At 38.8% G+C, this 15,267-nt stretch overlaps 1 protein-coding gene across 9 annotated transcripts in view; it reads left to right on the top strand.

Moving 5' to 3' along the window:
• The window catches only part of LOC145994569 (phosphatase and actin regulator 2), a 535,503-nt gene that overhangs the window by 124,436 nt on the left and 395,800 nt on the right, over positions 1-15,267 (top strand). Inside the window, exon 1 of one of the 9 annotated variants that reach the window (XM_083130668.1) lies at positions 7,798-7,852. The exons of the other annotated variants lie outside the window; for them this stretch is intronic. Coding sequence (XP_082986794.1) covers positions 7,813-7,852 — 40 coding nt within the window. The 5' untranslated portion in view covers positions 7,798-7,812. Of the gene's footprint in view, positions 1-7,797; positions 7,853-15,267 lie in introns of those variants that run through there. 9 annotated transcript variants of the gene reach the window in all.

Below are 15,267 nucleotides of genomic sequence, written 5' to 3'. Positions count from 1 at the left end.
CTTCATATACTTTCATCTTATCGTATAATATCTTAGAAACTAAAAGTTAAAATATACAAAATAGTAATATTGTCTGTAGTATTATATGGCTGTAAAACTTTGTCCCTTACATTAAAAGAGGAAAATCAATTAAGAGTATTTGAAAATAAAATCCTTAGGAAAATATTTGGACCTAAAAGGGATGAGGAGACAGGTGAGTGGAGAAAGGTACATAATTTAGAACTGCACAATTTGTATTGCTGTCCAGACATTATTAGAATAATTAAATCAAGAAGACTTAGATAGGCAGGCCATGTAGCACGAATGGGAGAGGAAAGAGGAGTTTACTGGATTCTTGTTGAGAAGCCTGATGGTAAGAGACCTGTAGGAAAGCCACGACGAAGATGGAGGGATATTGTTCAGATGGCCCTAAAGGAAATCGATAAGGATGGAATAGATTGGATTGATCTTGCCCAGGATAGGGACAAATGGAAGGCCTGTGTTGCTGCAGCCATAAGCCGTTGGGGTTTAAGAAGGCTAGAGAGTTAGTTTTGTCGTCCATATATGTTTGTGATTGCCCCTTCTCGATCAATCTCATCATCATTCATACTCATGTTTGCGATTAGCCAAAAGTGGCAGAATAGCTAAGTAAAATGAAACAAGTCGGCCAATCAAGGAATGAAAATATACCTTTGTTGCTAAGGATACTGGGAGGAGGTGGTGTTAATTCAAAATTTGGCCCACGTAGTTAATTCCATTTCTCTCCATATATTTTCAGTCGATAATACCTGTTCAGAGGAATCGGGATAATTCTCTGAACTCAGCTCCTCGATTAGCGAGATCGAAATGCTCCTAATAATAGCGTGATCGAAAACTCTTACTTCCAATTCTGCCCCTATTACTCTACTGTTGTCCAATATCCTGGCCGTAAGTGCCAGTGGACAATGGTTTCGGGCGTCACCTCTTTAAGCGGATTATATTCAATCGCCAGTGTGCATGCTCGGAATTGCTTTTCATCCCCATCGAACATTCTCCCTCGCTCACGCATATGGACCCAGGATTGAAAAACCCACTTGCAATTTATCCAACCTATCCGATGTGGTACGGTGATTGAGGACGACGAATTAGATTCGTATGATTGTGCTCAGATTAGGCAGAAGAGTTGGAGGAGGCGAATCTACTAGTAAGATTATGAGGGCCCCCCGGATAATTATGTAATTACATGTTTTTCTGTTAACATTTTTAGAACAGTTCATTTAAATTTTGGGGTATGGTCCATTTTAAAAAATATATATATATATATATATATATATATATATATATATATATATATATATATTTGCAAATGTTACTAATAAGTGCATATATTTACATATTTTGCTGATCTCTGTGGCAGATAGCGCTACGACGCCAGAGGTCTGGGTTCGAATCCCGTCGTGGGTGTTCTTTATGAGTGTCCCTTAATGAATATCATCATATCACTGTTTTCTCATCACCGCGATTAGCCAAAAGTGGAAGAAAAAAGACGTTAAGTCAAACTCTCTTTTCTTGGCATTTTTATGTTTGATACACATATATACACGACGGAATGTAAGACTCAGAACAAGCCGTCTTAAAAATTGTTCACAGCAGTCGCTTCTCTGTTAAACACGTAAAAGCGATCAGAGCGTGGTACTGATCACATCACTTCCAACTATGCTTGAGATCGAGAATGTGTTCCTCCGGTGTGCTTTAATGCATGGTGCAATGCGAAGGGGATAGTTTTACCATTCTCTTGTGGACAGAGGTTTGGCAAGAAGCAAAAAGAAAATGAGTCCAGTAAATTAAATTTTAAATACGGCTTGTAGCGGATAAAATGAATTTCTGAAGAAAGTTATTGGTGTTGACAAAAATCGGAAAGTTTTTACTTTTTGTAGGTTGTAGTGATTGTACTCACCTCTTCAGATAAAGTGGAACATATTTCAAAATGTGTCACATTTTATGGACAGGAGTGTACCTTTCGTGGAGAATACAAGATAAGTTTGAACCATTTTTAGATACAGGTTTGGAATGTAATGTTTGTAACTAAAATTGTTAGATGAGAGTACAATAATGTACTTCGACTATAACAAGCAAAGTAACAAATAGGAAAATAATACTGCCTGTTACCCTGCCGACTTAGTTTTGTTTTCTTCTATTTGCTGGTAACAAATGCTTCTTATCCAACATCACCACTTAGGTTATCGTAGCCGATCGAGTTGCATAAATTGACCGGCACCTTCCATTGTTTGTGCCCAGTTATGGAGAGAATTATTCTCAATAAACTGGTTTAATTGTTACTAACAAGCTAGTTGGAGAATCATATAAACCATATGCTCATATTAAACCACACGAGCCATTACATGATTACGTTGTTTTGACCCACAGTGTGTGTGTGTGTGTTTTTGACCAGATGAGAACAGAATATAGTCGATATTTGCAGGAAGCTTTATCTATATGGAAAGTCAACATTGTTAATGTTGCAAAATGTTGATATCATTTTTCATTATTTTTTGTATTAACATTTTGATATAAAACCAGAACAATTGGATAATTTCCGCGCATGTTGAGATGCACTTTAGCCTGTAGTACTTACTTAAAAGGACACCTACGTAATGGTTCGGTGGCCGCGGTGGCTCAGTCGGTAACGAGTCTGACTACCATGCTAAAGGTCACGGGTTCGATCCTCGGCCGGTTCAAATCCGGAACTTTTCTAACGACGGGAGCGGCCCCGGCCCCCACCCAGCGTCGAATAACATCGGTACCGGGGGGAAGAGTGAAACAGGCGTCCTTTCGAGTCACTACTTGCGCAGAGACTAACTTTCGTTCTCTCGCTTCATAGACAGAGTTTATATATAGTTGCTGTACTTGCATTGAATATAGGGTATTCACATTTGATGCAATAGCCGTGTGCAAGTAAAAGAAGAAATATAAATGTTATGGTGTTTCTTACTTGATTTGCTTATTGCTTCTATTTACTTGGCTTTTCTACCACTTTTGGCTAATCGCAAAGATGAGGAAGAGTTGACAAATAAAGACAAAGAACACCCACGTCCAGACGGGGTTTCGAACCCGCAACCCCTTGGTGCTTGTGCTAAGCAGTCCGCCATCGATGTTCGGCGTTTTTCTCTCATGGGGAACCATTGTTTTCATATATTACGACTACACAATATACTGGAAACAGGTTAAAACAATACAAATTGGTGTGAAAACAAGAAAATGTGTGGGAGTCTTTGTAGAGCATTTGTTTCCGATTGGATGCCATGCAGCTTTGAAGTTCCCGAGTTCATTTGTCAATGATAAATATGCCTATAAAAAGCTCCATATTCCCTAACTAGAAAACATTGTGATAAGGGCGAATTAAGCTAGAATGGGACATTATCTCCGTACTACAAAACCGTATTTGCTCAAATTAATTTTATGAACACTCGTTGTTCGTTTGTCATGTTTGGAAATGAGCGATTGATATTGGCAGAATTGATCTCTAAAGGAAGCGATGTTTGGGAACCGATGTCAGATAATTAAACCAGCTTCCAGTAACCGAGTGCTATTCTTTCTGGAATTTTTCAATAATGTGTGTAGTGACTGTGGAAAGGTTGCTTCGCTTTTTTTGTTTTTTAACTGAGAAACTTCGTATGTGTGCGTGTCATTGGTGACATCAGAATTTCTCTCCCTGTTTGATCAGGTTCGTCCGAAAATTGATCCACAATAATGTAAATGGAGATATGCAGCCATTGACTGTAAGTCATATTTTCCAGTTTTGCGCATTGCAGGATTACAGTTTGTTCCAACATGTAGTAGAGATAACTTATTTTCCAGAAGGGGCGTGTTAAAAATTTTGCTATGCGCTTTTAAAAACAACAGTATACTTTCTTTGTGGTATTTTTTACCTGTAATGGCTATGGTAACGTAGAAAGATTAGTGAGGGCTAGATTTTTCTGACCTACTCAAGAACAAATATTGGTGATCAAATGAGTAAGGCGCCTAACTGCTGCACAAGAGTCCCTGGTTGGTTGATCTCAAGTGGGAACTGTTCTATTAATGTCCCTGCGTAACCGGTTCTTAGGCCCACTCTGCCTTTCTCTCATCACTAGGTACCTGGTGCATCTAGGATGCATGGCCGGAGCGAGAATGTGTTGAGCTCTCCCTCCATTATGTACACTCCTGTTCACATAAAGTGGCACATTTTGTAAGGTTGGGCAGTTGTAATATGTGCCACTTTATCTGAACAAGGAGTGTGTCATGTGTTTTCATGGTACAGTGAAGTTCCCGAGAGAGAACTGTTTGCATGTAACATCTTGACACAGGTCTACCAAGACGAGCAAAAACCCCGCCAAACTCGTGATCTAATGTTCATACTAATTTGTTTTCTCATCTCGCTTCCTCCGCTTTTGTCTGAGTGCCCCCGTATTGCCACAATTATAACTTTCGTCCCTTGCTTCATTTTCAAACATTCAGCAACGTTAAATATTTCGTCTCTACTTACGCCGTGCACAGTTTTCTCCTTCATGGTGATAGAAACACTTGGTACTGAATAAAGGCGACGACGATGTTTTGAAGAATGCCGCACATATTGGCAACGCAGGGGCGGGAAGGCATGACAAGCAGCTGATTTCATCAACCACGCGCTTTTTTCTCGCTTGGTTTTTCTCGAGTTTTTCTCGTCTTGGTAAAGCAGTAAATTTGCATTACTTTGCATAGATAATATACTTTCTAATTTAAACATGGATGACTGTACTTAGTGGTGTAAGGGATGACTTTCGACCTGGCCATGGGTGTTCTTTGTGGGTGTACCTTAATTAGTTTCATCATATCATCTATCATCCTCATCTTCGCGATTAACGAAAAGTGGCAGAAAGGCGAAGTAAAATAAACCCAATCAGTCAATGCGTGTATTGGTCGCAGAGGTGTATTTTACGCCGAGAAATGAGAAATTCCCTTTAAATGGTATTGGTGAAGTGCAGGGAATGAAGAAGGATTGTTTTGGGCCGGAGGACATTCTTGGCTCTCTTCTGATCGCGACAGTGAGTCTTGAAGGCACTTAGCCAAGGGAGCCAGTTTTGACCCGCTGTTGGCACAGGTGGTGAGCGAGGGAAAACTTGCGAACTGCGATTTCAGCCTTTTGGTCAGTGTTGCCAGGTCATGATATTTCTACACTACCGTAAGAATTCAAGGAAATGCATGCCCGTCTTATTTTTATCTATAGTTGTGATTGATTCTATGTACAGAAAAGTTTAGATGAGGCTTTTTTTGTAAGCAAAACTAATGTAGAAAACTCATTCTCTGGAACATTAAGCCTCGTTCTCGTCCAGTAGATATCAAGGTTTGAACTACTTTCCATCTATCCTGCATAGTTGGTGACCAAACAATCTATGAGTGTTCGAAATATAAGAAGGCCACTACGTCGACCTTCGTAGCGGAGCGGTTCGCGATATGACGCCAGTGGTCCCAGGTTCAATTCCCGGCCATTGGCAAGCATATTTTTTCTGAGTGTCCCTTCATCAATTTCATCATCTCACCACTCATGCTCATCGTCGCGATTAGCCAAAAGTCCCAGAAAAACTACATAAACTAACCAAATCAATCAATAGGAGGACTATCTCGATATGTATTTACAAGTTCTTGACAGTGTTTGCTCTAACTTTAGCTCTACGAGTATGAATAGCATGGTCAGCGCTCTCGCCTTTGGTTCGAGCCGTTCCGGGTTCGATTCCCGGTGGGAGCCCCCAAAATTTCGACTTCGACCCAGCGTCGTGAGCCGGCTCCCGTGGCGGAGTGGTAAGCACAACACGCCACGACGCCAGGGGTCCCGGGATCGAATCCTGGCCTGGGCATGGATGTGTGTGAGTGTCCATTCATCAATTTCATCATATCGCTCAACCCCATCTTCGCAAATTAGCCAAAAGCGGCACAAGAAGCAATGTAAAATAAACAATTGTGGAGCTACTTGAAAAGAAGAAGCGGGCTCCGGTTTCGAAAGCAAGAAAACAGTGACGATGAGATTCGATCCGCTGACCACTCGTCACCCAAAGAAATAATCCGCTCTGGCCTTAGAGCATGGAGTTAGTATGAATATATGATATTATTGGGTTGAATAAACAATTCGACATATATATTAGCTCATCTCATACCGGAAAGTGTGCCAACACATCAAATACAGATATACGAAGTTACTCACTTTCTTTAGAGATGACATAACTGCTATAAATATATATATAAGGAAGCAGGAAGTTTCAACATGCACTTTGGTTGGACCAAAGTGATACCCATCCAGAGTAAAGCTGATTCATACTGAGAGTACTGTCAGTATTTTTTTCATTTCTGGAAATTGGCGCAAATATCTTATTTCCTCATATCTGATTTGGTATTAATTCACCCAGGATTTATTTTTTTATTTGTGCTGTTCCAAAGGATTTTATAAAAAAACATACATGTGTTAGTACATGTCTATAAAGTGGTACCGTCGTCTTGTAATCAAGGGTTCGAAACCCGGTGGCGGCACATTACACAGTGCTTCAAATCCCACTTTAAACTGTAGGTCCAGTCCAGATTAGCCTTTCTGTGCGTAAAGTAGACTTGAACTCAATACTTGCCCATAACAGGGACATAACACGGTGGACAAGTGGTTGCACACACACGTTCGTAGCTTTTCTTGAACAAAGTTTACAACTAACTGCTCAAAAGTTTAATTATTAGCAAATAACCTTGCCTAACATGAAATAGAGTAAAATAAGGTCTCTGTGTCGGATTCATAGAGTAACATAGGGAAGTAGAAAAACGATGTAGCATAAGCAAATTAGAAGGTACGACGATTTCCTAACATTCCTTTCTACTCTGATATTTGTCAGTTATACCTTAATAAAAGTATACATTTTACTTGAGTTCCACACATAAATATGTATTTTATTTCTTCTGTATTTAGAACCCTTTGGTTGCCTGTTCAGAGCATCTACGTATCTTATTATTTAAGGCGTATCATGTAGCAAATTAATACTAAAATAGTATAAGGATAAACATTACTGTGTTCTTGTTTATAGAGTTGGTGTTTGTGAGTTTTATAGAGAAATGTGAGATAAATACTTCTTTCTTGTGAAGAATGTGGTAGCCGTCCGTGGTCCATCGCATATTGTCACGCGGGAGGTCGGAATCTCTCACTGGGATGAGTGATCTAAGGATGTATTTTTTATGCCGAGTATAAAGGGGCTCTTGGACTCGCTCAGACTATAGTCATTTGTTCCCTGAGGGCAAGCACGCAGCCGGGTCGAGGTGCTGATCAAATCACGTGCACATGACCGAGGTCAAAAATGTGTGGGACCCTACCTTAACATCCATATATGCTTTCGTGGTAGGGTACAATGTACTATTTTTTAGTCAAGAATGTTTATTTTTTATTTTAGTTCATTATTACAGAAAATAGATGTTGCTGTTATATTTCACGTAAAGAGTTTGACACTGTTAATTGCCTAGTATTTCTGGTGCTTGAACTCTGTACATAAATGAATGTAGTTATCGTTTTACTATTTTCAATGTATCTTCTGTGATTTGACGCTAACCAAAATTATCTGTGAGTGGCCACACTGATTTCGAGTGCTACGTCTGGGAATTCCCACAAACAAGGATGCATGTGTGTGTGTGTGTTTGGTTGTTACTTAGTTGGTGTTCCCGTATTGTAAATTCGTGTCTGCTCCCTTAGTGAATGTGCATAATGTTATTGCGATCTTACCGTTGCATCGGTGGAAGTCAGTCGCTGTGTGCATCGTAGGATAGGCGAAGTGGAGTTGTGCTCTGTTCGCAATTAGTGTTACGTAATGAGCTATGAGTAGGAGGGTGTGGGTTTTGGCACCTTTTCGTGAAGGTAAGCTGGTTGTTGTTCTTGCGTAATTTTACGAGGAACCTCTCGCTGATGGCATGCTGTTCTGTTTGGTTTTGCTGCCCCCTCGTTATTTTTTTTCCAAACTTTGTAGGTAACTTTCCACGCGAAAAATTTCGGCACGCATGAAGTATTCAGGTCATAATTATCACCTGCTTTGAGTTTGCAGTATAAGCATGAATCGAGTCCGATTTCTCTCTCTCCCCAATGTTATCGTTTGTTGGTGTCGGCCGACCTCCGTGACAGAGTGGTTAGCACAGCGCGCTACGACACCAGATTCGAATCCAGGCCTTGGCATGTGTGTTCTGTCTTTGTGAGTGTCCCTTCTTCACTTTCATCATACCATCACTCGTTGCGATTAGTCAAAAGTAGTTGAAAAGTGACGTAAACTAAAATAAATCACTCATTCAAAGGAACCGAAAAGAAAATGCTCTGCGCATTGTATTGTACCAAGATGGAACATCGGCAGTATGGATTCTCGATCTCGGCCATAGTAGAAGTGATGTGATAAACACTACCCTTCGCTCTCCTTTACCCCCCCCCCCCCCACCCAACAAGGCCGCTTACGGAAGAATCAACTATATCCAATATTTAATTAATATTTTTATTATAAATTAATTGAGGTCAATGTACAATGAATTTTGCTTGTGCAGTAAGCAAGATCCTTGGGATTGTCACGTATCTTTAGTCAGAGTACTCGATAATTCGATGGGACCAAGACTACCTCGAATTACAAAAAAAACCGGGCATTATGGAATTACCTAAGGAAAATCCTAAGAGGCGAAAGAGAAAACAATATAACAAGAAACTACAGCATGTTATAAATGTGATATACAATTTTTTTTATTAATATTGTACTTACCTGGCTCAGTACAGTAGAAACAATGATGTTAGGAAAAATGGTTAAACAACATAGAAATGGTGAAAGCGTCTACTGCTCCAGGTCACTGTACCGTTCCCGAGTAACAATCGCCTTAGGGGTTGCTTCGGGCTTCCCCGATGGAGTAGTGGTAATGTCATTGCCTTGTAATCAAGGAATCCCGGGTTCAATACCCGGTGGAGGTACATAGTGGTTCGAATCCCACTTTAAACTGTAGGTTCAGTCCCGATTAGCCTTCTATGCTTGAAGGGGACTTAAAAACTCAAAGCAAACCAAAATCGGGCTGTTTTCTCCGAACGCAGAGAAGCGAGGTATTTTTGCTTCTGATTATACGGAACATCGGATTATCGAGAATGTACTGTATCATGAAAAAAATCCCGAACTGAGTTCAGTAGTATTAGCACTACAGATATGTGGAAGTTCAAATAGTGCATTCCTTCTTTCTGGAAATAGTCCAAGACTTGAGTAGTCACGAACTAAAGCGCTCCAGGGTACCGAAATGTAGGATCGAGTCATTTCTTGACGTGCAAAAAGCGATTCGTACAACTAAATGAGGCTTAATTACAGATATTTGTCGTTCTCTTACGTAAGTGACGATGTCCGAGTCCTTGCCCACCGAAGGGTCAGCCACGTGCGGAACAAGTCTCCGCCTATATCCCATTTCTCTCTTTCTGCGCCGTTTCGTTTCCCACTATTGGACGTAGAAGATCCCCTGAGAGTGAGCAAGAACACAATAATAGTGGTATTTCTTACCGGGAAGAGGTTCTTTCGCCTGTGGGAACAGTTTGTCAGGCGGGTGAGCCGTAATGTACACCGAGATCATCGATTCGCACATCTCACACGCGACAGAGCTTCACGCCTCGCCTCCTGTAGCTACTGCTTTTTCGAGTCAAATCGTCATATTTTTCGCGGACGTCAAGGGTGCCCTGGCTGTCAGATATTTGTAACCTACGGCTGGAGCCGAGTAAAAGTTTAGGAGCGTCGAAAACGAATGCCTCAACCTATACTTGTCACAGCGGATGAAGAAAACGCAACATACACACAGAACTCAAAATGTGTCATTTGACACAAATATGCTGGCTCCTCCACTAACGTATTAAAGTGTGTCAAAATACACATAGGATGCATAAAAGGGTACTTTTATCACCTGCTGTTCTATTTTGTGGACTAAAAATGCATCAGTTGTGAAGATCAGACACGAGTACATCCAAAAAACTAAACTTACACGCTTAACTGTATCGATTGATGCACCAAAAATGCATTTAATTTGGTACATTTTGAGTGTGTACACCTGAAGCAGAGAGGTCCCAACAAGAACTTCGAAATGCCCCCCCTTTTTTTTTAAAAAAAAAAAAATAACCCCTGTAATATTCAAAACGTTGAAAGAATTCCTCCTAGCATTCAGGGTAATTCTTCCCTTTTCCTGTTGCCTATGGACGTTTGTAATAGAGTGTAGACTTTATAATACCACGTGACTATTACATGCATATTAGACGTTATGATCAGAGGTAGACTGTGTGCTCGGTCGTCATAGCTCCTGACAATTTTCAAATTCAGCGCTGAAATGTATACATATGTGTTAATATTTCGAGTTCGCTTCTGGATATTTCCATTACCTTTTTTTTTAATAACTATTACATAATGTTTTTTAATGTTTCTGTGTTTTCTGTATCACGCGTATCATTAAATCAGAATAATAAACATGCCATTATATATTGTTTCAATGTTGCTGCCGAATTTTAAAATCGGCGACCGTAGGGTAGAGTCGGCCATACATTAGAATGTATTGCATAGTTATTCATGCTATTACTGATAGAATCTTCTTTAGGAAGGTCACTGCGGGGCAATAATTAATTACTTTTAATTCAACCTTGTATTAACATTAGAATGTATTGCATAGTTATTCATGCTATTACTGATAGAATCTTCTTTAGGAAGGTCACTGCGGGGCAATAATTAATTACTTTTAATTCAACCTTGTATTAATATTAATGAATTAAATGTTTTAAGATCATATTTAAAAATGTGTAGCTTTATCTTAGTTCATGGCTTTCTTAGACCAAAAATTGGAAGAAAGAAAAGAAGGCTGGCTCCTGAGAAAAAGTGGCTGGAGCCTAAATTAGTTTGCTTTTTCTACCCCTAGTTATGATGTTTAGATGTTCCCAAAACATACTTTTGCCGTTGTTACGGAATCATTAACGCCCTAAAATGTATATTCCTTTGTGACAGAAAAGCCAGATAAATATGAAAATCAGGAAGCAATAATTGATGCATGGTTGTATTTCAGACAAAATTGTAATATCGCCCTGTTTTTCAATCAGTCTCTAACAACGGCACATTTATCCTGTTTGTCTCGTATAAGAGATTTTTAAGGCTTTGAATGGGTAAGAACACTGACATTTTGTGTATGTGTGCACGTTTTAGAGTCTTGAAAATCGAAAATTAATATATTCTGCCATTGCAATTGAAAGTATTCTGTAATTTTTTAAATTACATTTCTTGTAGGTGTTTTTGTATGTTTCACTGTGAATTATTACATTTCTCCTTACATAAGTTTTTATTTGGTACGAATTTTTGTGATTGACTACATGTGTTACACTTACAAATATTTGTGAAATTTAATCGGAATTCTCCTTTTCTTTCAGGTATGTATTTTTCGAAGCGTCTTTGAACTAATGGTACGTATACCTGGAATTAAAAATAGCATACGTTCTGTGAGAATCTCGTAAGCAGTCTTATCTTTTTTTTAAAAAAAAATTCTGCTATGGTTATTCAGTGCGAAGGCCTCTTGAAAAGAATTTCAGAATAGAAAAAAACGACTTTCAAAACTGTTAAAGAGCGAATTATGAGTACATGTGGAAGCAAACGAAATTTGTACATGTTACGTATACATTTCAGTGTAAATTTTAATTGTAATCAAAGGATTCCGGGTTCGATTTCCGGCGGAAGCACATTGAAATGGTCTGCAAGTAAACTTTGCAAATTTTAATTGAAATAAAGTAGCGTTTACTAAAACTAAGAGGACTTTTGAAATTTTTATATATGTAAGTAGGAACTCAAGATTGGAGTGTGTTTTCCATTAGATCACAAGGCTATTCTGGCGTCATATATTTTGGGAGACAATAACAATATTGCTAGTGAACTGGGACAACTTTGCAAGCCTTAAAGTAGAGCGTGTGTAATTCTTAAGTGTAGTATTGCGTGTTGAGAGAGTATTGCATGCATGTAGAGAATATAGTTAGAATATATACACATATTTGCCTCTGTATATTTGAAATTTTGAATCCAATTCCGTAGAAAAGTTCACTGCAAAATGTTAGTGTAATTAGTTAACACTACTCGAGATGAATTGAACAATATGAGAAAAATGCCATTAGAATAGTATAAGTTCTTTTTATTGAAAAGTGGAGTGATATTTGGTACCAAATTAGCGCATATCATACTAATATAAAGCTATACGATTTATGTAAAGTATTGGGATTGACTTACTATTGTAAGATCATCATTCCAGCATCAAAAGCGTAATTGTGTTTTCAGTGAACTTTAACGTATGTTATAATCCTGAATATATTGCAATGTTACAGATAGCCTACTCCATCCCCGGTATATTCAGGAAGCTTTTTTCTTACAAAGAACGTGGAAAATTCATTTAAAGATTTATAACGAAAGTTTATGGAATTTTACGTCACTGATTCTCCTTTAATAAGTTTCGTTATTTATTACTTCCACAGCTTCAGACTTTTTGTGGAAATTATATTGAGCATAGTCAATGCCACACACGCACACAAATTGCTATGTAATGTTTGTCGCGAACAGAGATGTCGAAATAATGAGAAAGCAACAATGTGTAGAGGAGTTGTAGAATTTGGTTTTAAGTCCACTTTATACGCAGGTAGGGTGGCGACTGGATCTACAGTTTTAAAGTGGCATCCGAACGAGATATCGACGGCGACGTAACCGCTACGCCATCGGGAAGGGTTGAAGTTAATTAATATGAAAATGAAAAATAATTTAGTTGCAAATTTCCATAGCAGTTAAAACCACATGTTCGCCGGTGACGACAAGCTTTCTCCACTAGTGGCTATTGAAGAGCTAAAATAAGTACTTTTCCCATTAATTTTAGCTTGCTCAATTTTATGTTACCTCTGGAGCAGGTTATGGCTTTCTGGCGTTGTTTTAATGATATTTTGAACTTCTTTAACTATGACCCTAATAATTAACCTTGTTATCTTTGTTAATCTGCTCAACATGTCGTACTGCAAAGGCAAGGGATTTTTCTTTTTTCGAGGATGATCTTTGTTTTCTGGTATGCCTTGCGTATAAGCGAAATATCACAATATTCACATTAATTGATGAACTTTGTTGTGCCCCACATGCACACCCTGTAGCTGTCTTCAGTTGGTTTGTCAAGTAGCATGATAGAAATCTGTTAGTTCTTGAAGATTTCCTAGTGGTGAACGATAGGATTCAGCCAGTCAGTTCTGTATAAGGTTAAGAGGTTTCAGAACTAGAAGTCATTTTCGGATAGTCTTCCTAGCTTTCGAGAGTTAACGTCATTCTTATCTTCAGTGATCTGAAGCCACTACAATTTCTGAAGATGAGATAGATGTTTGATGTCTATAGTTCGGAAGCCCATCCGGACCTGATTTCTGTTCCTGAAGATGAGTTACGTCAGCTCTCGAAATCTCTGAAAACTACCCGGAACTGAATTCTAAGGCTGAATTTGAGAATGACGTTAGGTCTGAAAGCTCGGAAACGTATCCGAACTGACTGACTGATATTCTGAATTTCTTCAAAAGGCTACTTAATTTTTTGAATACTAATAATGCATAATTTAATGATGAATTGTTGCAAGGAGCGAGAGCGTTACAGCATATGTTAAAATAAACAACGCTAAATTTACCGTTAGATCTGGATAATTACAGAACTATGCGTTTAGTAAGAGATAGTCTGCGTGTTTCATCAGCTATTCCGTATTATATGTAGTTCGATTAAACTGCAAACTTCGTCGTATTATACAATAATATTTTTGATGTAGATACAAGTATGGAAGATTTCCCTTTATTTTTGCATGACCTGATTGGAGATTTCCAGGAACAGAGGGTTAGTGAAATGTGTTGGAGAGCTTCAGAGGATTGTAAGGTATGCGTTCATTTTGCATGCGGCTAGACCGTATAAAACTCCAGCTTCATTTTCCCGAAGAACACACTCAAAACATAAAATGGACATACTGTGTTGCTTTTAATGGTGCACCACCAATATAGATGAGTTATTTATCGCGACAGTGAAGAGAACGAATGGGTGTTAGGTATCCAATTATTCTACCGCCCAGACAGTTAGCAGAAGCGGTCAAATTCGCCGCATGTAACGCACGCCACCAAACTGGCACATTCTAAGCTGCAAGGGGTATATGAACCGTTGCGGTTTCTGTTCGGGAATCTCGAGAAAAGTTGCCTAGGATGTCCTGTCAATCTTTCTTTGTTAAAATTGTTTTGAACAACAGCTGGCAGCTTGACAAGTCTGGAAGTCCATGAACTTGACAGTGGTGAAGCAAGTGGGTTCTCCTAATTTACGTCGAATTTTCCAAGTACTGGGCATTCAATACGATGAATAGAAACACATTGTCTCTGCCTTGTGTTAAATCGTAACATGAGTTAAATTGCTTTCCAAGTGTATGACGTTGCGGTAAGTTAGTGAGAAATGAGTGACCGATCTAAAGTGGGTCTCCCTTATTTCACTACACTAGAGCTACGTTGCGCACTGACGTCAGACGAGGAATGCCTACGTTGTTAGGTTAGGTCTGTTACGTTTAGTTCTATTAGCATAAATACACTGAAAAATATTATTTATGCTAATAGAACCAAAAACAGCTAACCTAACCTAACAATAAAAGCATGCTCCTGTGACGTCAGAATGCAAGGTTGCTCTAGTGTTGTCCAAAAAGGGAGACCCGATGCTTTGTGGCATAACTGCGATATAAGGTTAAGGAACGAATGTGGATATACTCGAAATTTATTAGGACCTTCTTTTCTTTCGTACCATGGAAGAGGTTTTGTATTAATTACAAATACAGTTGCATTTGCTTGAAAATTGTGTTCTTGCTTCTCAATATGTGACAATATTATTTTCTTGTATGTATGTAAATCATATCGATGTTATTGACACATCGATTATATGAAACTGAACGAGGAAACAACATATACAGTAGAGTCCTGATAATCCGATGGAAAAAAAATAAATCCAAGTGTTCTTCTGATACCTTCTCAGATAAGTTGGTTTATGAATGGAAACGATGCAACATCCTGAAACAGGCGACACTTGACCGTTTCTTTTAGATATCAGTTCAATATTGTTCAACTAATTTTGTCCTAACATAATTATTACTACTGCACTGAGCAATGAAAGTGCAATACTCTTTTATGTTCCCTGGATTGTAAGGGTTAAAATAAATGCAGTATCAATATATCCCTGAAGGATGGAGAGGGTACAGGAATTTCTATGGTTCAAATTATAGGATATG

This window comes from Lepisma saccharinum, chromosome 1 (assembly GCF_977018435.1).
Source record: "Lepisma saccharinum chromosome 1, izLepSacc3.1, whole genome shotgun sequence".
NCBI classification, from domain to species: domain Eukaryota; kingdom Metazoa; phylum Arthropoda; class Insecta; order Zygentoma; family Lepismatidae; genus Lepisma; species Lepisma saccharinum.
Note: the sequence above shows the minus strand (reverse complement) of the source record. Positions and strands in the feature narration are given on the sequence as shown.